This window comes from Cyprinus carpio, chromosome A17 (assembly GCF_018340385.1).
Source record: "Cyprinus carpio isolate SPL01 chromosome A17, ASM1834038v1, whole genome shotgun sequence".
In the NCBI taxonomy this organism is placed as follows: Eukaryota; Metazoa; Chordata; class Actinopteri; order Cypriniformes; family Cyprinidae; genus Cyprinus; species Cyprinus carpio.
The window spans coordinates 27,274,470-27,300,609 of NC_056588.1; the positions used below are offsets into that span (position 1 = coordinate 27,274,470).

At 36.3% G+C, this 26,140-nt stretch overlaps 1 protein-coding gene across 1 annotated transcript in view; it reads right to left on the reverse strand.

Annotated features, from left to right (window-relative positions):
* The window catches only part of kif6 (kinesin family member 6), a 240,207-nt gene that overhangs the window by 178,629 nt on the left and 35,438 nt on the right, over positions 1 to 26,140 (reverse strand). Inside the window, 7 exon segments of the mRNA XM_042774549.1 lie at positions 465 to 536; positions 538 to 555; positions 673 to 816; positions 1,474 to 1,680; positions 7,445 to 7,574; positions 22,016 to 22,125; positions 22,303 to 22,450. Coding sequence (XP_042630483.1) covers positions 465 to 536; positions 538 to 555; positions 673 to 816; positions 1,474 to 1,680; positions 7,445 to 7,574; positions 22,016 to 22,125; positions 22,303 to 22,450 — 829 coding nt within the window.

Consider the following 26,140-nt stretch of genomic DNA (forward strand, 5'->3'; position numbering starts at 1 on the left):
ATAACATCACTAGCTACCATGTGCAAAATTTGGAGAAGATTTGGTGAAGAGCCTAAGATTACTTTAAAAAAGTAGGTATCTTAAAAAATTCTAAATTACTGAAAAATATTATAAATGAACATGAAGATATACATTCTGTAGGGCTTAATTTAAGGATTCAGGGGAAAAAAATCTCTAGCCCTCTAGCATCCTGCCAAGTTTGGGGTGTCTATGATTTTCGATCTCTGAAGGTGTAGTCACAGACAAAAAAAGGTCCTTTGCATACTGTTGATTGTACATTGATGCATGAAGCACAGCTCACAAAGAAGTCACTGTTTGCATTTTGTGGGGATTTTTTTTTGCATTTATGCAAAATTGAGCGGATTGAGCGGAACCAGCTGCTTACCGTTTATTTAACCTTTTTATTTTATGCTTACCAGGATATTTTTTAAAGAAATAAAGTCAGATGATAATGTCAGACTTACCAGAGCAGGATCCAGTTCTTCAAAGAACAAATCATAATCATAAACAATATCCAATCAAAAAGAAAAACGAAAGATAGACGGATATAGACTCCTGAAAATAAGAGAGAGAGTGATGTGCAAGAGTGATGTGAAGATTTCAAACAAATGCACAAATGCAAATGTCTTTCGTGCACAATTTTTTTTTTTAATTTGAGGTTAAGAGATGTACACCAGTGTTCTTCCTCTCCACAGACACAGCAGCGATCATGGTGGTCATACAGTTACCACCCAAACTGTCTCTAAGCACAGAGGTCATCATGGAATTGCGGTAAGGGATGTGGGATCTATTCTTCTCCGACAGGGCTATGATGACCTAAACCAGACAGCAAATAAAGCTCACCAAATTGTGGCTTCAGTAATATGATTAAAACTCATTTTAAAATCCAGAAGGGTAATATACAAATATATTTTGTATATAAACAAAGGTTTATATTCAAAATTACTTAAATTAAAATATTTTTTTCCCATATATTTCAAATCATAATTTTTGAGTGCACTATGGAGATTTGGGTAAAAATGAACAAAATTTAATTACTGAGCAAGTACATGAAAAAAACTGTGTTCCAAACTGCATTCTCGCATTACACCAATTCTCTATAAGCTAGATCGGACTTGGCAAGAAATTTAATGTTTACACTGTTTGTCCTTGTGTGTTTATATGTACATTATATTTGAGAACAAAAAAAGTCTGGCTACTATGGTGGCACATATGCTGCTTGCTCAGAGTCAGATTTCATTTTTCATATATGTGCTGATCTGTACTGATATGGTAATGAAAACAACTATGGGTAAACCTAAAACCATCAAATTTATCAGTGTAAAAGAGCTGAAAGCACAACATAAAACATTTCTGAAAGTAACTTGGAATTCCATGTTTCAACCACATGGTTAGAGAGGGCAAAATTCCATAGTGCAACTTTAAAAAAAAATAATACAACAAAAACCTCTGTAACAAAGAAAGTCCGCTGACCTGCTCCAAGTAGTGCAGAGAGAGGTTAATATATTTGGCTTCTGTTAGGATCTGACCACCCACACCTGTCTTTCCCACTCTTTCAGACCCAGCCAGATCCACCAGGTGCAACTTGGAGCACCGTACCATGGCTGAACCCAGCTCTTTGCTGCACAGGTGAATGGTAAAAATGCAGTGAGACCGTGTAGAAGCCTGGTTCATGGGAGTCTACATAAAGATGGAAACATAGAAAAGCGATGACTTATGAGTCAAATGAACTGACATTACAGCAAATAACAATAACATGGTCTATTAACATTGAAAATATACTGTACGTCTTCAGAAATTCAAACAATTTTTAAAACTATTCATCCCAATTCTCATACGTTAATAACAGGTATAATCACACATGAGGAAACTCAAGATGATAAACAGCAACAAATAATACTCCCAAACAAATTTTTTGTTAGAGTTACGGAAAAATAAAAAAACAGATCCGTGCTTGTATCAACATTTTCTGCCTTACCCAGCATCTGCGTCAAAGCCCAACATGTTTGATTAGTGTCTCATAAACATGGTGACTTTCTAGTGGTTTATTTTCCGAAACTAGTAATACACTGTGATGGACAGAGTGAAACATGGAATAACTAAATAGGATACATTTATTAATGACATGAGTAAAAGATGAGAATGTGAGCTGAAGCCCTGAATCTCTTACACTAAGAGCTAGTAAAATATGTTACAAATGATCATTCTGCTATCAAACTCCCAGGTTCTCCAAACAGCTCCTCTCATGCTTCAGATCAGTGCCCTACACTCTGAGAGACTGTCAGGTACCAAGGCTCCTTCCAAGACCTGTCCATTCTCCTCAGATTTTGAATCATCCATACATGCATTCACTCAGCTCACTCACCAAGGATGCTATTAATACTGTCACACACAAACACACTCTGTCTAGTCTCACATGTGCACTCTAGCTGCAATTAGTATTTTTCTCCCTGCTGTGCTGGAAAACCTACCTCTGGAATTCATGGACATTTTCAAGTGCTGTGCAACTATTTTAAGTGAATTAGCAATGCATCACCCCTAAAGAAGCAAATAAAGGTTAAACATTTAAAAATTTCAAATATTATTATTATTATTATTATTATTATTATTATTATTATTTGTATGTACAGATGGTAGACAACCAAAATGGGTAATGCCGCCGCGCGTACCGCCGCCGCAGGGCCACGGCGTTAACTGCAAATCAGTCGCGTGTTAAAATCATTCGTGAAACTACCGCCAGGTGGCGCAAAGGGACAGGTTGCGAACTGAATGTAATTGTAAAATGAAAGGAAGACGTTAAACAACAATAACATTATAATATACATTATAACATTCTTAAAAGCCATTAAAAATAGGATAGTCTTAGGCTACAGTCTACTCATCAAAAAATTAAAAATAAACCTTTACACAAAGGCTCTTATGCATGCTATTGTTTTTAAACAGTAATTTTATATATATATACTTATACCAAGAATGAACCGAAATGAAAACATTCCTGACTAAATGTATGAAATCAAGTGAAACCTTTTGAAATGTTTCATTTAATTGCATCTAAATGTCTCACAATGTCATGATGTTTTTTTAATGTTCTATAAAATATGAAACAAGACTATATACAATTAATATGAGTGTTTACATTGCAACAGTATGAATGTTAAAGTCTAAGAATGTTTAGACTAATCTTTACTGTGAAATACTCTGTTCGTGAATATATGTAGATATTTATAATGTTCTTAATAAATTAGTTTCTCAGATATAAAATGTTTTTTGTATTATAATACACACAAAACATGCTTGAGTTTATGCCTACAAAATCATGCAGTTTTTTTTTGTTGTTGTTGTTGTTTTGTTTTTTTACAGTAGGTGGCCAACCAAAATGCCTATTACCGCCGCAGCAGGGACACGCCGTTAACTGCAAATCAGCCGCGTGTTAAAGTCGTTCACAAAACTACCATCAGGTGGCGCAAAGGGACAGTTTGAAAACTGACTGGAATTATATTTTGTTTTGTAAATGGAGATCAAATAACAAAATAAAACAACAATTACAATATAATATAACATTAAAGCTGCAAGCAACGATGAAAGGGCCCTCACACCTGGGCTCACCGCCACCCGGTGGCCATAGGAGAAAAGCGAATGTTGGGCAATATGCATATAAATTGGTAAATATTTTTGCCAAATTTCCTGCTGCCAACAGGTGGTGCAATGATTATAACAATATTGGCATGCAGATGTCTTCAGGCCAGGACTCTTACCAAACATGAAGTTTGGGGCAGATCGGACATTGCATGTTTAAGTTAGTTTAAAACAAGTAATTTCCTATTGCTAGCAGGTGGCGCTATGTCTATAAATCAATACTGGCCTTAAGTTGAGTTCTGAGCACTGATCTATAATATAGAACTGGATTGCTCATGACGTCATTAAAGTGAAGCCGCCGCGCCGCCATATTGGTAATCCCTAGTGTGCGTAAACGTTCTATTGAATTAATAGGAAATTGTATGATTTTAATGAGAAAACATGACATAACACGTCAGCGTTTTTAAATCTGAAGTATCCCTGTACATTCTTGCAATGCAAACACCCTAGGCATGTAAACGGTTATTTTTTTAAATGTTGGGAATTTCCCCTACTTATTAAAAAGCTACGTTCATTACAGTAGCGAACATCATGAACATGATAAACATCAGACGGACACGACCTCAACATATAAAACAAACCACAAAGTGCTCATTCTGAAATCTGAAGAAAGATTTATGCTTTGTATACCTTTATTTGCCTTGTACAGTTATTCATTGTTTATATAATTTAGTTATAGTGTTTTATTCGTACAGTAGGCGATAACTGCAAATGTTATAGTGTTTTTATTCGTTATTCAGCGCTAAGTGCAAATGTTTCAACAATGATTTCTTTAACAGCATTCATTTTGAAGCAGGTAATGATTCAAACGGTTGTTAAAATAATTATTAATTCAGCATACAATATTTTACATTTAAACAGTAACGTTACTGCTAGTAAACATATTTGCGCGATCTTGGAGAGTCTGAAATAGATGTTGCTCAATCATGACATTAAAAATATACACATCATAAATTAACCATAAAAAAAACTTACTATACACAGTACGGATTTAAAGACATTTAAAGGCTTTATTTCCAAGATAGTAAGTTAAGCTTTTTGGTTCAGTATATAGCAATATTAACAGATGCTATTGTATTATTCACTGTAATATATACAAATCCATTTCTGATACAAAAACGTTCATGTTTAATAATTCCTGAATAATTATGGTCATAAAGAAATAGTGTATATTTTGTGTTGGATCGTTACCTGTGTCATCAGTAGCAGCAGACACACCCACCTAAAACGGTTTAAATATATAGCTTATACACTGCCCCAAAAGACCGTAAACACTGCAGATAACATCTGAAGTAAACATTAATTTACATACACATAACATAAAAACTAGTCCTGTTTGACCGATTCGCTTCATATCGGGTGATTTTAGGACAGCGTTTTAGCTGTGACTCAATGGTGCTCTCTGCCGGTAGGGATTAGTAAGATGGCGGATCGAACACATCCGGTGGCTTCACTCACAGTTTAGAACGCGATGAGCGATCCAGTCATATATAGATCAGTGGTTCTGAGGCCAGGACTCTTGTCAAACATGTGAGGTTTGGGGCAGATCGGACATTGCATGTTTAAGTTAGTTTAAAACAAGTAATTTCCTGTTGCCAGCAGATGGCGCTATGATTATAACTGAAATATTGGCCTTAAGATCTGTTAAGGCCAGGACTCTTATCAAACATGTGAAGTTTAAGGCAGATCAGACATTGCATGTTTAAGATAGTGTGAAACAATATATTTCCTGTTGCCAGCAGGTGGCGCTATAATTACAATTGAATATTGGCCTTTAGATGTGTTCAGACCAGGACTCTATAAAACATGTGAAGTTTGGGGCAGATTGGGCATTGTATGCATGAGTTACAACAGCTTTCTGATTCATAGTACTGAGTAAGTGTTCCTAGCCTTTTTGAGAATATTTGTAGCATATTTAGCACACAATGGCATATTTTACTGTGTTGCTAATAGTGCATAACAGTGTAAAACATTACACTTCCTGTTGCCAGTAGGTGGCGCTATAACTATAACCAAATATGAGCATTAAGATGTCTTCAGGCAAGGACTTTAATCAAACGTGAAGTCTGAGCCAGATTGGACATTGTATGCACGAGTAATAGTAATGTTCTGTTTCACTGCATTAATAGTACACTTTAACACTTAGCTAAGTGTTGCTAGCATGTTTTAGCATGCTTCTAGAATGTTGGCAGTCTATTTAACACTTGTTGATGCTTTTTATTATGTTGCTAGGAGACCATAACAGTATTAAATGTGTCACTTCCTGTTGCCAGCAGGTGGCGCTATGACTATAATTGAATACAGGCATGTAGGTGTGTTCAGGACAGGACTCTTTTCAAACTTGTTAAATTTGGGGCATATTGGACACTGCATGCCTGAGTTACAGTAACTTCCTGTTTCACTGCATTAATAGCATGCTTACATTAACAAATAAACTTGTAATCACTGTATAATTTCTAATGAAACCATTTGTAGATTTTTTTAGATTTTTAAAAGTTTAATGATGTTTGTAAACACTAATGATCTGTTAAGCATTATATATTGTTTGTAAATAATTTATTAATAAAGCTTTTAATCATTGTAAACCATCTGTCAAAATTGGTGTTTTTTTGTATAATGACCTGTTAATCACTTGGTAATGTTTAATAAGTTCATTAGATAACATTTACAAGCAAATAATAACATTAAATAATGATCTGTTAATCACTTGGTAATGTTTAATAAGTTCATTAGATAACATTTACAAGCACATTGTATCATATTTCTAGATATGTGAATATATATCAAGTAATGATAAGTTGGACATTATATGTTTGTTAATGATTTACTAATGAAAATTATTATAAAGTGTTACCTACTTTTTAAATACATTTTAGTCTCGTCTTTTGTCATCAACAATATTGCATGTTGATATAGTCACAGTTTATTGACCTTATTGTAGTTTCGTCATCATCTTGTCTTAGTCATTAGAAAAAAGCTTGTCAACAAAATTTTTCGTCATGCTTTTCGTCAATGTTATTAACACTGAGGGAACATCAATCAGTTACTATGAACAAAGATGCATTTATAAACCTCTATTTTCTGGTACTATAATACCTATAAAAAACCTTTTTGAAAACGCTCATAGATGGCTAAGTGTAAATGTTTAAGTATACAGCAACAGTTATTTTCATACACAGTTCAGTCATGCAAAGGAATGACAATAGTATTCTATAATAGACTCTATAACCTTTTGCATAATCAATCCTTTAATCAAAAATTTCAGGCAAATCTATTAACTTTTAAAAGCAAGTTTGCTGACAAGCTGCACAACAATTAGTTTACTGTCGATTTTTTGTGTGTGTGTGTGTGTGTGTGTGTGTGTGTGTGTGTGTGTGTCTTTGTTGCTTTTTCTTCCTCTTTTTTGTTACATTTAAAGTGCAGAAATAAATAGGTATTTTGTTGTTGTTTTCTTGTTGTTAAATGAGATCCCAGTCCAGGTTTTTCTTGTACCTGTATCTTTTTATTTTTGTTACGTAATTGCTGTTATTACCCTATATGGGACAAGCTATTTGAAAAATGGATTGATACAAATTTCTCTTCTAGATTTAAACATATCTAATAAGTAAACGTACAGAAATGTTGTACACGCTTTGGGAGATTAAAATATCATGAAAAAGGAGAGGAAAAAAAGATGAAAAACAATTTTCTTAAAAACATTTCTTACAAAAATACTTGTCAATCCTAAACACTGACTATGGGAACATGGCCAGAGTAGTAAGCCTACAGAGAGCAAAATCAACCTTTACATACAAACTGATTTCCTCACCTCTGCAATCATACGATTAGTGTCTCCTAAAAATAGCAAATCCAAAGCTTCCTCTTCATTGGCCGACTGTTGCAATGACAGGTTCTTGAGGTGAATGTTCTGGTCTGGATCTTCCATGATTGTCACCTTCCTAAGTCAATGACAAAATGTTAAGAATGTTGGCAAACAAAATAAAATGTGAGTGAAGGAAGTAGTCAACCATCAAATCAATGAACATCAGCTGTGTAACGGTAGATTGCAGAGAAATACTGTACACATGCACATATACACCATTACTTCTATAGGTGAACAGGAAAACTGTCTTTTTCTGTTATGCCTGCACTTATGTTTACATTACTGAGTATACTGTATTTACCTTTTGGTATAATAAAGGTTCTGAGCTCTATAAACAACATCTCTGACATACTGTCAACAGATCTTAAAACTTGTATTGAACCCTGAACATTCATTAGAGCAAAGGGTGTCAAACTCATTTTAGGTTGAGGGCCGGATCTGAGAAAACATCCCCTTGTGTGGGCCGAAATACCCTTTTTGCTCACACTACAATATAATTTACAAAAAACTTAGGAAAACTTTTTTGAAGATGATGATAGGTTTTTTAGGGGCGTGCTTTAAAATGTCTGTTTTTTTGTTTTTGTTTTTTTTTTATAGTGGTAATTGTCATATTTTGCAGAGTGTGTTTTTGAGATTGCACCTTGGTTGGTTTAAGCCTGTTATGGTTAAATAAATATGATGTGCAATAAAATGTATTTTTTTATTTATTTATTATTTTATTTTTTTAATAGTGATAATTGCCATATTTTACAAAGTGTGTTTTTGAGATTGCACCTTGGTTGGTTTAAGCCAACCTCTCATAACCTCCCAAAACTCTCATAATGTGGTTTTGTTTGTTTTTTTGTAAAATTACAAAATGTCAGTTCACACATCATTGAAACAATGATGTGTGCATTAGAGCATAACGTCAGAATAGAACCAGATGGTTGAATTTAATATTAAACTAGGGTATATCTAAGTGTCTGAGTCACAACAAAAACTAAGACATCTGATGAGACAAGAACTGATATCAGGCTAAGTGATAAACTACAAGAAAAACAACATGAAGTAAGCAATCCTACTGGAAAAAAAATATTCAAGCACCCATGGGATTAAAGGTCCATGGTTCTTTAATCATTGAATTAAAAATGAATTAGAGATCAATACCAGCTAGATCCATCTGAAATAAATATTTAAAGTTTTGTTATTTTCAACATTAACATGAAACTAGATAAAAAAGTTTGTCAAGACAAACTTTAAGGTTGGCTTGAGAAAGCCTAGCCTGAAAGCAGTTGTAAAAGCCTGTAGTTTGAACATTTAGATAGATTAGATAGATAACATGTTTCTAGCATAATTAGAATGTTTTTAACACAATTGGTCTATTACTAGCATTTTGATTAGCATATAGATTAGCATGCTACTAGCATGTTGCTAGCATGATAAGCAAGTGACTATCATGTTTCTAGCATGATTAACACGTTACTAGCATGTCATTTACATTTTTCTAACATGATTAACATGTAACTAGCATGTTGTTAGCATGATTAGCAAGTGAATAAAGTTTCCACTGTTATGCTGATGATACTCAACTATATTTCTCAACGAGACCAGATGAAACTTCTAAATTATCTACGCTAACAGTGTGTTAAAAATGTAAAAGATTGGATGACCAATAATTTTCTCCTATTAAATTCAGATAAGACAGAGATATTACTTATTAGACCAAAAAACATTACACAGAATCTCGTAGATTACAATTTGCAATTAGACGGATGTACTGTTACTTCCTCTACTGTCAAAAATCTGGGTGTTATATTAGACAGTAACTTGTCTTTTGAAAATCATATTTCCCATGTTACAAAAACAGCATTCTTCCATCTTAGAAACATTGCCAAGCTACGAAACATGTTACCTGTTTCTGATGCAGAAAAGCTAGTTCATGCGTTCATGACCTTTAGACTGGACTATTAATGCACTGCTCGGTGGTTGTCCTGCATCCTCAATAAACAAGCTACAGGTAGTTCAAAATGTAGCGGCTAGAGTCCTTACCAGGTCAAGAAAATATGATCATATTTCCCCAATTTTACAGTCTCTGCACTGGCTACCTATTAAGTTCCATATCAGTTGAAAAAATATAATAACTTACTTAAAAGGCCCTTAATGGTTTAGCTCCTGCGTACCTAACTAGTCTTCTACCACGCTACAATCCATCACGCTCCCTAAGGTCACAAAATGCTGGACTTTTTCTGGAATAGCCTTCCTGATAATGTTCGGGTTCAGACACACTTTCTCTGTTTAAATCTAGATTAAAAAACACACCTCTTTGGCCAAGCATTCAAATAATGCATCTCATAATTTTGGACTGCAGTTATATCTGATCAAATGCGCATTATTATTCTTTAGCTTGGGTTAAACTAATTAATTTTACTTGGCTGGAACAGCAGCTACGCTAATTATGTCTCTATTTGTTTCGAGATGATGCCAACCCCTCAGAGGACCTCAGATGATCCTAACCCAGAGACAACATACAGAACTACCACATTTTGCTAGAAGTTTGATTGCATAATTGCTGTTAATAGTGTTAATCGTCTGTTTGTTTACGTCTTTTATTGATTTTTCTGAACATTTCTGCCGTATGCACATAAACTGACAGTCGCCACTGATAAGCTACTACTAAATATTGTAGAAACTTAATTTTCTGTAAAGTTGCTTTGCAATGATTTGTATCGTAAAAAGCGCTATACAAATAAACTTGAATTGAATTGAACTACCATGTTGTTTGCATGCTACTAGCATGTTTGCTAGCATGACTAGCAAGTGACTAGAATGTCGCTAGCATGATTATCAATTGCCAGCATGTCACTAGCATGTTTTATTATAATTGCATGCTACTAGCATCTTTTTAACATGATTAACAAGTGACTAGCATGTTTCAAGCATGATTAGCAAGTTTGTAGCATGTTTTTAGCATTTTTCTAGCACGATTAGCATGTTACTAGCATGTTGCTAGCATGTTTCCAACATGATTGCGAAGTGATTAGCATGTCGCTAGCATGTTTACATCATGATTATCATGGTCGTTAACACATTTCTAGCATGTTGTTAACATTATTAGCAAGTGACTAACATGTTTCTAACATGATAAGCAAGTTACAAGCATGTCATTACCAGTTTTCTAACATGATTAACATGTTATTAGCATGTTGCTAGCATAACTAGCAAATCACTAGCATGTTGTTAACATGATTAACAATTGACTAGCATGTCATTAGCATGTTGTTAGCATGATTAACAAGTTGCTAGCATGTTGCTAGCATGATTAACAAGTGACTAGCATGTTTCTAACACGACGAGCAAGGGACTAGCATGTAATTTAAATGATTAGCAAGTGACTAGCATGTCTCTAGCATGTTGTTAGAATGATTAGCAAGTGACTAGAATGTTGCTAGCATGATTAGCATGTGACTAGCATGTTGTTAACATGACTAGCAAGTAACTAGCATGTCATGAACATGATTAGCGAGTGACTAGCATGTAGCTAGCATTGTTATTAGCATAATTAACAAGTTGCTTGCATGTTTTAGCATAATTTATAAATGACTAGCATGTTGCATGCATGATTAGCAAGTAAATGGCATGCTGTTAACATGATTAGCAAGTGACTAGCATGTTGCATGCATGACTAGACATGACTGATTAGCAAATAACTAGCATTTAGCTGGAATGTTTCTGGCATGATTAACAAGTTACTAGCATGTTGCTAGCATGATTAACAAGTTATTAGCATGTTGCTAGCATGTTTCTAGCCTGATTAACAAGTAACTAGCAAGTTGTTAGCATTTTTTTATGTGCTATCCAGCTAAAACTAGCTAAAACCAGTTGATTCAGTAAAAAACAGCTAAACAACAGCTAAGACCAGCGTGACAGTGGCCAAAACCACTTTAAAACCATGTTAAAAGCATGTTTCTAGCCTGATTAGCAAGTTACTAGCATGTTGTAAGCATGTTTCTATGCTAATCCAGCTAAAACCAGTTGATTCATTAAGAAAAGAAAAACAGCTAAAAAACAGCTAAGACCAGGGTGATAGTGGCCAAAACCACTTTAAAACCATGTTAAAAGCATGTTTCTAGCCTGATTAGCAAGTTACTAGCATGTTGTTATCATTTTCTATGCTAATCCAGCTAAAATCAATTGATTCAGTAAAAAACAGCTAAAAACCAGCGTGACAGTGGCCAAAACCACTTTAAAACCATGTTACAAGCATGTTTCCAGCCTGATTAGCAAGTTACTAGCATGTTGTTAGCATGTTTCAATGTTAATCCAGCTAAAACCAGTTGATTCAGTAAAAAAAACAGCTAAAACCAAGCGTGATAGTGGCCAAAACCACTGTAGAACCATGTTAAAATTGTTTCTAACATGATTAACAAGTTACTAGCATGTCGTTAACATTTTTCTAGCATGATTAGCATGTTACTAGCATGTTGCTAGCATAATTAGCATGATTAGCATGCTACTAGCATGTTAAAATGATTAGCAAATGACTGGCATGTTTCTAACATGATTAGCAAGTGACTAGAATGTGACTACCATGATTAGCAAGAGACTAGCATGTTGTTAGCTTGACGTTAGCATGATTAACAAGTCACTAGCATGTCATTACCAAGTTCCTAGCATGTTGTTAGCATGATAAGCAAGTTACTAGCATGTTGATAACATGATTAACAAGTGAATAGCTGTGCTGGACTGAATTGATTTTGATTTATTAGAAATGTTTATTATTTTGTATGTGTCTGTTTAGTGAGGACTTTTATTTTGAAAAGTAGTCACCTGTACTCTCTTAGTTCAGCAAACAGGAAATGTGAGTAGTACTGCAGTAGTTATCAAAATGTGGTAGCTGTTTGGTTAATCCTTAAACATCATCCTTCTTTGCATCTGTTAGACGCAACGTCTGTAAGTACAAAGTGTTAAATTTATTATGTGATTCTTTAAGAAGGTTATTTTGACATTACGATGTTTATTTTCTTAATTATTTTTACAAACTCATTGTTAATAAATAATTTCATACTTCGTAATTGTATTCTTTGTATATTTTTACAGTTTCACAGTTGAGTCATAAACGACTTGACGTCTCTGGTGAGGTTTTTTGAGTCACTGTTTAACTTACTGGATAGTTAGATGCCAGAAGTCTAATAAGGCCAGTACAGTGAAAAGACGTTAATACATCAGACTGAGAAGGACGTTCATGAATCACATGGAATCAAGCGTTAAATATTCCAAAGATTCTACCACATCAACCTGATTTTTTGCATGTGATCAAGTCTCATATAAGTATGGCAGAAGGTCAGAAAGATTTAGTGGATCTTAAAGGCACAGCTGAAGATGTGCACTGTCAGCACACGTTCCTCAAAAACATCCAGACATTCTTCAAGAGCATCCAGTTGTCACTCAAGTGCCAGCATAGCTGTTTTCAAGGCACGAGCAAAAGCAGAAGCCACACAAGCCAGAGCAAAGTACGCTAAAAAAGAAATAGAATTGAAAGTTGAACAGGCACGTCTTCAAGCAACACTGGAAGCTTTGCAAGAAGAGAAGGAAAAGGATGCTGCTTTGGCAGAAGCCCAGGTACTGGAATAAGCATTTCTGGAAACAGAACGTAGTGCAGCCAATAGAGTATCGGTGCCTGTTCCCATCGAGGACAGTCGAAATCGCACAGCAGATTATGTAAAAACACAATCTGAGATTAGAAGTGGTACACTGCCCTCTAGTGGAGAGAAAGAAACGCAACCAAAACTTCAATCTTCTCAATTTGTCAGTCCAATTAAAAGTGAAACTGATTTCAAGGACTTACCAATTAGTTTACAAAACTATGGACTTTAGTGTAGACATGTTTCAAGATGCCACCCAAACGCAGGCTTCTCCTCGTCACTACCAAATACAGAGTGGACCTTCTGATAAAGGAGATTCCTTGTCCATTACCTATGACCTTGCAAAGTATCTAAGCTCGTACACAGCTTGTGTCAGCGGGGCTTACTTATTTTGATGATAAGCCCATTAATTACTGGGCATGGAAATCATCTTTCCAGGGTGCAATTTCTGGTCTGGGTCTTTCACCAGCAGAAGAACAAGATCTCTTGATTAAATACCTGGGTAAAGAATCTTCTGAGCATGCACAGAGACTGAAAGCTGTTCATATCAGAAACCCGGCAGCTGCACTGATAATGACATGGCAGAGACTTGAGGAAATATATGGTTCTCCAGAAGCAATTGAACATGCTCTTTTTGCTAAACTGGAAAACTTCCCAAGAGTAACAAACAAAGACCCACAAAAGCTTCGAGATTTAGGAGACATCCTCTCTGAACTAGAAGCTGCAAAGCTTGAGGGATACTTACCAGGTCTGGCATATTTGGACACTTCTAAGGGAGTGAACCCTATTGTTGAGAAACTTCCCTATAATATTCAAGAAAAATGGATGTAAACATATAAACAAAGAGTATCGTGTTGCTTTCCCACCTTTCTCAGTGTTTGCAAATTTTGTCCGCTCAGAAGCAAAAGCACGTACAGATCCCAGTTTTAGTACGTTTCCTCATGCGAAATATGAGAAAGGAGAAAGATTTGAGAAACAAAGACAAATTCCAATATGCGTTCACAAGACTCAAGTTAGTACCTCAACTAAAGTACAATCTGAACAGAAAAAGAGATCAGTTAGTCCAAATCAGATTTGCCCAATGCATGGAAAACCTCATCCTTTAAAAGTAGACATTTCAAGATTTCTGTAGATATATTTCTCATGTATGTAAGGCACCCCAGTTTTAAGTTATTTCATTATCGGGAAAAAAGGGGAAAAAAAAGAAGGAAAAAAATGATCTCGAGGGCGCCTCCCTGTCATGCATGCGCATCAATAATTTTCTGCACAAACACTTGAATATGAATAGTAAAAGAGCACATTTCTTTTAGGTTACAGTACGGGAGCCGCATTAAAAATAAATCTTCACAAGTCTACAACCGAAACAGATGCAGTTATAACCTGTAAATGAAAGGCTATTTGACGTTTTAAAATGATCTAACGGCTGATGCTGCTCCAATTTGTTGATTTTGATTGTTTTAATAAATCTCTTTTACATTAAATAATAAAGATACAAAGCAGGTTAAGCTAGATATTATTGTACAAATAATTATAAAATGCTATAGATTGCGAATAAGAATGCAGTTTTACATTTTGCATATGCATTACAAAGTTAATTATTTTTTACATGCAATGATACAAAATAAAACCAAAAAAGATTTGTAATGAAGAAAAAATATGTAGACAAATAAGAATAAACGCTGCATGTAGCACTCAGCTTAATGCGCGCCCTGTGCAAATCTTGGAACAGGAATAGAATACACTCCTGCATTTAGATGCGGCTGCAATTTCTTTTTTTTTTCTTTTTTTTTTTTTGAGTTTTAATTAAATTGTATGAAAGCAAGTAAAGAAGGCTCCTTTTAAAATCACTAAAGTTGTCAATTAATGAAGCTCATTTTTACATCGTGTGCACTTTGTTGATTATAATGAGAGAACTTGTTTAAACGTGAGGACATTTTATTACTCCGTCCATTCTTTTCAGTTTCAATGCTAAATTGTGGCCATTTTAATTTATTCGTTTCTTGTTTTAGTTTGGCCTAAATAATGGGAGTGAAATTATTCAGTGCCTCACGTTTTACTAAAATAGTGGAAATAATTTATAAAACAGGCAATAATTTTTTAATCAGTGTACAGACAGATATCTTTTCCCCAAGTTGTTATCTGTCAAAATAAATGATAGGTAACTAATAACAAAGTTTGAGCGTGATTTATTCTGTTTTATTCGTTCTAAGAAACGAACATAACTTATTAAGTAGGCTACTAAAGTTTCATCTGTGAATAATAAATATTTTAACTACAGTGTTTTTCTTTCATTTTCCTCTGACTGCAGCCGTCAAATATAACACACCAGGCAAGCAAAGCTGACGGCTATTTGCGAAAATGGGCTTTGATGCGCTTGTTGGATAACTTGTGGTTAAAGCCCCGCTCAGTGGTCAGAAGCTGCAAATGCATTTTGCAGACGCGGCAGCGGCGCTCACGGCGGTAGAAAGCACACTCTGGTTGGCTACCTACTATATATATATATATAAAAAAAATAAAAAAAAAAAATATATATATATATATGTATATATATATATATATATATATATATATATATATATATATATATATATATATATATATATATATATATATATACAGGGCCGCATTAAGACTATAAGGGGCCCCTGGGCTTTACCTCTTGAGGGGCCCTTCCAGGGCTCGACAATAAGAACTGCCCGATTGCCCGAGGCTAGTGTGACTGACGCTCGTGACAGTAGACGGAGCAGTCACTTGCCCGATCGGGCCAGCGCTGTAGGGTGTGCGTTATATGTAGTCTGTGATATCGTAATTGTTGATTCAACAATCTGATATTATCGAGTATGCATCTCACTTTACAAAAAACAAACAAAAACACACCTATTCTGTGCACGCATGCACTACGTGACGTAGTCTAGTAGGTTAGACTTGTGCACGTGATTTAGTCTTAATGCTGCCTCAGAATTCAATATGCCCCTGTATATATTCCATATAATTAATAATTTAATATCTATGTTAACCAATATTACACAAAGAGTGCCGTTTTTCTCCAAATATTAGCATGATTACAAATGTGATGATTTTATTCAGTGTACAGTTTAATAAACAAGAACTTCATATCAAGTGACTTACATTTTAGACACCAAATCGTCTGTTTTGCTGTATTTCGCCAACGAAAAAGGTTCCAAAGTCCACAGAATTGTTTTGCGTCTCTGAGCAACACTTCCTGAGTGAATCAGCCGCTTGAATGAATCGGTTGAATCTCAATGATTTGCTCATTAACAGTGATTCGCTGCCACCTACTGGCGGGTTTAATTTCAGGTTTAAAGTGTCTTCATTTTTTTTAATAATTCCACAGTATTTAACGTTTTATATTTTCAACATTAAAAACATTTTTATGCATCTGTAACTGCTCTTGACTGATATATTTTTAATAAAGTTTAATCTATTCTATAGTTATACATTAGATTACAACGTCTGTACCTGAAAATCTCTTGTTTAAACCTACATGAAAAACTTGAAAAGCACCATTTATTTCATTTATGTTTGTTCTGTTGTATTTCTTTGTGCTATTACTCATAATTTGATTATTTGTAACTATTTTATTACTTACTGTTTATTTGTCTAACAATATTTAAAATATAAGTTAATCTAGTAGCTTGCTGTCATTAACCTATTATTGAGGTTAAATGTAACAAAGACAATGAAAACAATATCTATGCTTATTTTATAGGCCCATTTTCTTGTCTTTTACTTTTATTATTTTTTTGTTGTGGGGTCAGTGAAAATTTTACTGGGGCAAGTAAAAATTTGAATCGCTGGCCCGACCGGGGTTGAGCCCTGCCTTCATCCATTGGAACTGCATAATTAATCGTTAAAAGTTATGGTTCCTTTTACTGTTAGGCCGTTTGTATCTATTACACGTTACCCCACCAGGTGGCAACAAGTGACTGTTAAAATTGCATTTGTCATGGGATCATTCTCAATTTAATTCAGTATTGCATGATGTCTGCGAGGGTTTTCTGCACACGCGCTTAGGATGTGTCAGTCAACACGAGTACAGAGATATTTTTCATGACTTATTATTGCGATTAAAAAGTAGTTTTAACATCAAGCGCGTCCTACACGATTTTCTCATTCATGCATTTTTTTTTTTTTCTTTAAAGAAGTGATACGAACATCTAGCGCAATTAAGTGTTTGCTTCTGAAGGCATACACAACTTTAATAGTAACAAGAGTGCTTTATTTAAATCATTATGTAATATGATAAGGCCTATTTAATTACATGTATGCAGAATCGTTCGCATCAACATTGCAATACATAAAACTTATTATAATCCACAGCTCTAGTGTGGTGGCTAACTAACTACTGGGAGCTCAACTAAGTTGTTAAGTTGAAAAGGAGTTAATTATTTTGATAGACTATCATATCTAGCTACTGCTGCCAGCCTGCTAGTATATCACCTGTAAATGGCAGTGATTCCCTTTCCCCTTCACCATTATCTGCATCTTCATCTTTCCCTGGGCTTGCGTTAAAATATGATGTTAGTTTCGGAATATATATATATATATATATATATATATATATATATATATATATATATACATACTCACCGGCCACTTTATTAGGTACACCTATAGACCCCTTAATCGCCTACGTCACTGTGACGTCACCGCTCTAGCTGGAGGCAAAATATAAGGAAGAACTCATAGCAGGCGCGCTAAAAGTTTGAGGTTTTGACTTTAAAATGTCGTCTTGTTGTGTTTTTGGCTGCCAGAATAGAAGGAACAGCACTTTTGGTTCAAAACTAAAGTTTCACCGGATCCCGGCCGACATTCCTTCACAGAAATTAAGAAGACAATTGTGGTTGAATGCAATACGGCATACAGACTAGACAGAGACGATCATAAATAATGCTCGTGTTTGCAGTGCACACTTCATATTAGGTAAAATAATCTAAGCATATGTACTGGTGTGTTGGTTTTATCTAGTACAAATCAGCAAGTTTATGTTTTATAGGTGAAAACTCGCCAACCTTCAGCGCACTAGCTAGCTTAAATGTTAAACAAACATACAGCGATAGATGTGTGTGCCATCCTTTGAATGGTCTCTTAAAATAATCCACATTGCTAATCATAGTTAGCCCAGCGATATGTTACATTAGACAATAAGCCTTGACAAAATTCCCCAAACCACCCGAAAGTAATTCATATGTTGTCTAGGAAATATCCAAAACCTGGTTAAAATGTTTCCAATGAGAACAAGATACAAGAACTACACCAGGCTTAGCTAAAAATAAATAAATTAATTAGGCTACTGTAATGTTATCCACTCGTCATTATATTTTGGTCAGATAACCAGTTTGGTCAGTGAACTGAGTGATCAACTGAATTAACTGATAAATGTATGCTAACTCCCACTTTTTTTATTATTTTTTTTTTTGTCAAGGTCCCGCAGAGTCAGTGACTGTACATATTCGGACAGTTCCGAACCTTCTTCTGCATCCATGTTTAATAAATCCCTCCTAAAACGTGGTAGTTTACGCTTGTCAACATTGCGTCCGCGCCTCTTTTTGCCTCCAGCTAAGCCCCGCCCACCCGGAGACATTGCAGTGTTTACAAACTTTTAAGGGGTCTATTCAAATGCCTGGTAACACAAATTGCTAATCAGCCAATCACATGGCAGCAACTCAATGCATTTAGGGATCTAAATGTGGGGAGGATGATTTGCTGAAGTTCAAACCGAGTATCAGAATGGGGAAGAAAAGAGATTTAAGTGACTTTGAACGTGGAATGGTTGTTGGTGCCAGACGGGCTGGTCTGAGTTTTTCAAAAACTGCTGATCTACTGGGATTTTCACTCACAACCATCTCTAGAGTTTACAGAGAATGGTCCGAAAAAGAGAAAATATCCAGAGAGCGGCAGTTGTGTGGACAAAAATGCCTTGTTGATGTCAGAGGTCAGAGAAGAATGGGCAGACTGGTTAGAGATGATAGAAAGGCAACAGTAACTCAAATAACCACTCGTTACAACCAAGGTATGCAGAATACCATCTCTAAATGCACAACACGTCGAACCCTGAAGCAGATGGGCTACAGAAGCAGAAGACCACACCGGGTGCCGCTCCTCTCAACTAAGCACAGGAAACGGAGGCTTCAATTCGCACAGGCTCACCAAAATTGGACAATAGAAGATTGGAAAAATGTTGCCTGGTCTGATGAGTCTCGATTTCAGCTGAGACATTCAGATGTTAGGGTCAGAATTTGGTGTGAAGAACATGATTTCAATTATTGCCTTATATAGCCTTGTCTCAATGGTTCAGGCTGGCGGTGGTGGTGTAATGGTGTGGGGGATATTTTCTTGGCACACTTTGGGCCCCTTAGTACCAGTTGAGCATTGTTTAAATGCCACAGCCTACCTGAGTATTGTTGCTGTCCATGTTCATCCCTTTATGACTACAGTGTACCCATCTTCTGATGGCTTGTTCCAGCAGGATAATGCATCATGTCAATATGGACCAAAATCTCTGAGGAATGTTTCCAACACCTTGTTGAATTTATGCCACGAAGAATTAAGGCAGTTCTGAATGCAAAAGGGGGTCCAACCCTGTACTAGCAAGGTGTACCTAATAAAGTGTCCAGTGAGTGTGTGTGTATAGGGGATGTTCATTTTAAGCGGTTAACCGTTAACCGACTGTTAAGAATTTTGACCAATTAATACTATCATTTAAACGGGTTAAAAAGTAATTTATTTATTTTCATTAATTTACAAAAATATTTAAAAAGGTTTGCTGCATGGTTAAAATATGCTACACGTATAATTTTTTATAGAGTTTTTTTTTAGAGAAAATAAACATAAATCATGTATAATAAGTAGCATTTTATTATTTCATTCAGAAACAGGCCTAATGCCGACGCGAAATGTTTACAAACATTATAATAAACTGTAAACATAACTATGCTATTTTAACCCCTCACTCCACAACAAATCCTTTCAATTAACAGTATTTAGAAAAGAGCAAGAAGTAAAAACAGGCCTTTCAGAAGTTAGAGCAATATAAACAACAAGCCAAAACAAATTAATTTAGTCTAAAACAAAACTGAAACCAACGCTGGGTCTCTCATTAGATACAAAATCAAATGTTTACGTATTTGCGATGTATTTGAATGCCAAGTCGTGGCCTAATGGTTAGAGTGTTTGATTCCTAACCCTAAGGTTGTGGGTTTGAGCCTCGGGCCGGCAATACCACGACTGAGGTGCCCTTGAGAAAGGCACCGAACTACCAACTGCTCCCCGGGCGCTGCAGCATAAAAGTGAAAGTGAAAGTCGTGACATTTGCCAAGTATGGTAACCCATACTCGGAATTGGTGCTCTGCATTTAACCCATCCAAGTGGACACACACAGCAGTGAGAAGTGAACACACCGTGAACACACACCCGGAGCAGTGGGCAGCTATATCCAGAGCCCGGGGAGCAACTGGGAGTTCAGTGCCTTGTTCAAGGGCACTTCAGCCATGGGTACTGAGGGTGGAAGAGAGTGCTGTTCATTCACTCCCCACCCACCTACAACCTTCTGATTACAAGTCCAATTCTCTAACCATTAGGCCACAGCTACCCCCATAAAAAAACTTTTTTTTAAAAACTTTTTTTAAAAGTGAAGTGACATACAGCCAAGTATGGTGACCCATACTCAGAATTCGTGCTCTGCATTTAACCCATCCAAAGCCAACAAAAACACAAACAAACACAAACAAACACACAAAAAACACCAACACAAACGGACAGACAATTATACAGAGATTTACCATAAGTTACCATATGGGTTACCATACTTGGCAAATGTCATGACTTTCACTTTCACTTTTATGCTGCGGCGCCCGGGGAGCAGCTGGTAGTTCGGTGCCTTGCTCAAGGGCACCTCAGTCGTGATATTGCCGGCCCGAGGCTCGAACCCACAACCCTAGGGTTAGGAGTCAAACTCTCTAACCACTAGGCCACGACTTCCCCACATAAATGGCTGCCCACTGCTCTGGGTGTGTGTTCAGGTGTGTGTGTTCACTGCTGTGTGTGTGCACTTTGAATGGGTTAAATGCAGAGCACAAATTCTGAGTATGGTTCACCATACTTGGTTGTATGTCACGTCACTTTCAAAATATTATTTATTATGTTGGCTACTTCACGCATTCCAATATCCACGTAAAACAAAATGTTTTGCATAACATCACGATGGTACGGTGATAACACTTAACATCACAGATTTTACTACATATTTAAACTGAGCAGTATGGGTTTTTTTCCCATATGTTTGTTTGACCATATTTTATTATAATAATGAATAGGCTGCATTGTCAAGGTAGCAAAGCTTAACTGTGCGCGCATGCGGCACCAGTGCAAACACTTGAATTTTTTCCTTCTAACAGTGGAAGCAACTTCTCCATTTAGTCATAAAGGAAGCAACTACTCCTTTTAGTCATAAAGATAGTCGGAATTGTAAACGGGTTGCCTTTATTTGTGTACATTCCCAACAAAAACAAATCTTTGTGCGTAAAATAAGCCTGAAGAAAACTTTCTGACATCTGGTTTCCTTTCACACACTCACAGAAGCGCTGCAGGTGCGTTATGTGATATGATGACCATGTGAATCCTATATATATATATATATATATATATATATATATAATATATTATATATAATATATATATATATATATATATATATATATATATATATATATATATATATATATATATACACACATGGGGCTTACAATATATTATTCTAAAGCAACCGTTTGCATTAACGTAACTAGTATATGAATGTGGTCATATTGGAAAATTGTCTGATTTTTACAGATCTGAAATACTGATTAAATTAGTCAGGGTCAAAACAAAGACTTACGGTAAATCCTCCAGACGAGATGCCTCATGTTGGGGATTCAGTAGATCATAACCAGTCTCATTGTAGATTTCCAGGTAAGATATGTGGGTTGTATAGATCATACTGCTGTCCTGCAAACATATATACAACATATGCTAACCCAACTAAATAAGGTATAACGGGGAAGATCAAAACAGTTCACCAGCTTAATCTTGATTCTAGCCTAGATTATTTAATCAACACTTTTTTTTTTTTTTCTTTGCTGAATACATGCCTTCAGGAGAAATATTATGAAAATGTTTACTGACCTTGCTGAAATGCTGATAAAGGTACGAAAGGGTTCTGGGGATGATCCCTCGATCATTGTAGTTCTCTGCACCTCCAGTGATTGTAAAGGTCTTCCCACTTCCAGTCTGGCCATAGGCAAAGATGGTGCCATTATAACCTGCCAGCACACTATCAAAAGGTGCAAGGTTAACAATGATCTGAAGGCCATTTGCATGCTATGTGTCTCACTATGATTTAGTACTGTATATAAAGTTACATTAATTGACAGATAATTACTTAGATGTAACTGTAATGAAAAGCTTAAATTACATTTAAAATGGCATTAGGTTTTATAGAATAATTAAAGGATTAGTTCACATCCAGAATAAAAACTTCCTGATGATTTACTCACCACCATGTCATCCAAGATGTATTTCTGTCTTCAGTCGCAAAGAAATTAAGGTTTTTGAGGAAAACATAAATTTTTCTCCATATAATGAACTTAAATGGTGGACAACAGGCTGAAGGTCCAAATTGCAGTTTCAAGGCAGCTTCAAAGCACTCTACTATAGTCCACTATATGGAGAAAAAATCTGGAATGTTTTCCTCAAAAACCTTAATTTCTTTGCGACTAAAGAAAGAAAGATGTGAACATCTTGGATGACATGGGGGTGAGTAAATTACCTGTCAGGAGCTATAAGGGAGGACCCAAACGCAGATGAACAATGATTTGGTTTATTAACAAAACATACAAGCCAAAAGAGGGCAGGTAAGGCATGAAACAGAGTCCAACAACAGGGGATACAGGAAACAATGACAGGACAGCGGAGGATGACTGCTGGAACCAGCCCTGCAGATGAAGTGGCATGACCAGGCAGATAGTGGTAAAGACCAGGTGAGGCACAAGGAAGTATAGATCTGTTACTTGAACACCAAATCAGAACCAGCACCCAAAACAAAAAAATTAAAAAAAAGTAAAGCAAACAACAGGCGGCAGAGCAGGACTAGAATGGAGAAACACTACATATAGACAGTGTTGGGAAGGTTACTTTGGAAATGTAATAGGTTACAGATTACAAGTTACCCTATTTAAAATGTAATTGTAGTGTAACTTTTTCAATTACTTTATAAAAGTAATGTAACTGATTACTTTTGATTACTTTTCTAAATATCTAATGAATGTTTATTTTCAGCTGTTAATCATTTTCAAACATTTACACCATGCAGGGTTAACCTTACAGTAGTGCTCAACACTGTCAGACTTTCAAAATCCTTCATCACTTGAATTAAGATGATCAAATTTGAACACATCCCCCACAAAATCAGACTTTAGTACTGCCTTTTACTTTGAGATTGATCTGAAGTTAAATGCAGATTTAAAATCATAAGAAATAGTTTACCGATACTGTTTTTAAAACCAAATCTTTGCATAACTACAGAAAACACTGCATCTAAAATTGGTTTGGAAAAAAATAGTTAAAAAATAATAATAAATAAAAGCATATACATCAGCTCAAATATGCATATCTAATAAGCATGTGTCCTATTCTATGTACTAAACTCCTGAAACACTGGTGTCTTTTTGAAACATTGCTGTCTCTTTGTATATGATATGATGATAGTTTTCTCAAAATAAGTCAAATGCTCATGAAGTGACTAAGAGCAGTTCTAGAGATTATGTTTATGTGTTTATGTCTTAAAGTTTGTTGCTGTCGTATGCCTCTAGTTTGAGCTCCGTCATGTTATGTCTCTATCATCTATTTTTTATTGTTGAAATCTATTTTATACAGCATCAATTTCATTTCTATAACGTGTGAATATATCCTCTATCGTATTCTACAACAAAAACAATCAGAGCGCCTTGTTATTACTAGTTTTATTGTGATTTCCCAAGTCCGCTAGTAGCTTATAGCCCATTAGCATCACCAGCGTGGTTGTCGCTAAACCCGCATGCATCGCTAATACTCTATTCACACACATTACAATTGCTTTACTCACTGTTACTTGCTTTAATGGCGGATGTTTGTCTACCTTTGAGTGCAGGTGACGACACGTTCGAGCTGCATTCAGTGCAGCTCGAGCTGGAGGCCGTGGAGAAGCAGATTCGGGTCCTGGAGAAGAGGCAGGCCCAGCTGAGAGAGCGGAGAGCCGCGCTTGAAACCTCCCGGGCTGACGCTCACAAGTCCAGGGTATGCAGTGTGTTACTAACAGTCCCACCACATCCACCCCGTGTGTTTCTCTGCACAGGCCCGGTGCATCCAGGACGCAATCTGTCCAGATATCCTTCACTCCGGCGCCGGGACACCACGGACCCTGGGTGCATCCGCAGCGGAGGACGTGAGCCAGGCCCCGGGCAACGACCTCTCCCCCTCCGGTCTTCGAGATCTCCACATGGAACCGCTTCTCTCCCCTCCGCGAGACGGAACGCGACGCTGTGATCGTCGGAGACTCCATCGTCCAACACGTCCGTGCTACGTTAGCCGAAGGTAAAGTGCACACTCACTGTTTCCCTGGTGCTCGTGTTCTCGAGGTTTCTGCACAGATACCCGGGATCCTGAAGGTCGACGAGAACCCCAGAGCGGTCGTGCTTCACGCTGGGGTTAACGACACCATGCAGCGGCAGACGGAGACGCTGAAGAGGGACCTCAGGAGCCTGATCGAGACGGTTCGCAGCATGACGCCCACGGCAACGATCATCGTGTCAGGACCACTGCCCACGTATCGACGAGGACACGAAAGGTTCAGTAGACTTTTTGCTCTAAATGAATGGTTATTGTCATGGTGTAAAGAACAGAAACTGCTCTTTGTTAAAAAACTAAAAATTCAATTCTAAAAAAACTGCTATTTTTTGCGCTGATGGCCTGCACCCCAGCAGAGTCGGAGCGGAACTCCTGTCGGACAACATCTCCAGGACTCTACACTCCATATGACTAGTAAGGCAATTCTCAAATAACTGCTATGATGGCTTTTGTTCTACCCACTTAAATGTTAGAAGTACTTGTGCTGTCCAATCTATGAAGACTGTGTCTGTTCCCCGAATAGTGAGGTCAAAATGTAAATTTAATGTAGGATCTAGAAAAAATCTTATCGTGATTAAACCAGAAAAACTTAAAATAAATGAACAAAAACAATTTTTAAAGTTTGGGCTCATAAACATTAGATCACTCACACCCAAAGCAGTTATTGTAAATGAAATGATCACAGATAATAGTTTTGATGTACTCTGCTTGACTGAAACCTGGCTAAAACCAAATGATTATATTGGTCTAAATGAGTCTACTCCACCAAACTACTGTTATAAACATGAGCCCTGTCAGACTGGTCGTGGGGGACGTGTGGCAACAATATATAGTGATATTCTCAATGTTACCCAGAAAACAGGATACAGGTTTAAATCATTTGAAATACTTATGCTTAATGTTACATTGTCAGATATGCAAAAGAAAATCTATCGTATCTCTTGCTCTGGCTACTGTGTATAGACCACCAGGGCCATATACAGAATTCCTAAAAGAATTTGGAGATTTCCTCTCAGACCTGTTGGTTACCGCTGATAAAGCGCTAATTTTCGGAGATTTTATAATTCATATTGATAATACAAATGATGCATTAGGACTTGCGTTTACTAACTTATTAAACTGTTTTGGAGTAAAGCAAAATCTCACCAGGCCCACTCATCGTTTTAATCATACGCTAGATTTAATAATATCGCATAGAATCGATCTTACTGACATAGATATCATACCTCAAAGTGATGATGTTACTGACCATTTCCTTGTATCGTGCATTTTGCGTATTGATGATAATAACTATATGGTTTCGCGTTATCGTCCGGGCAGAACTATTGTTCCAGCCACCAAAGACAGATTAAGATTAAAA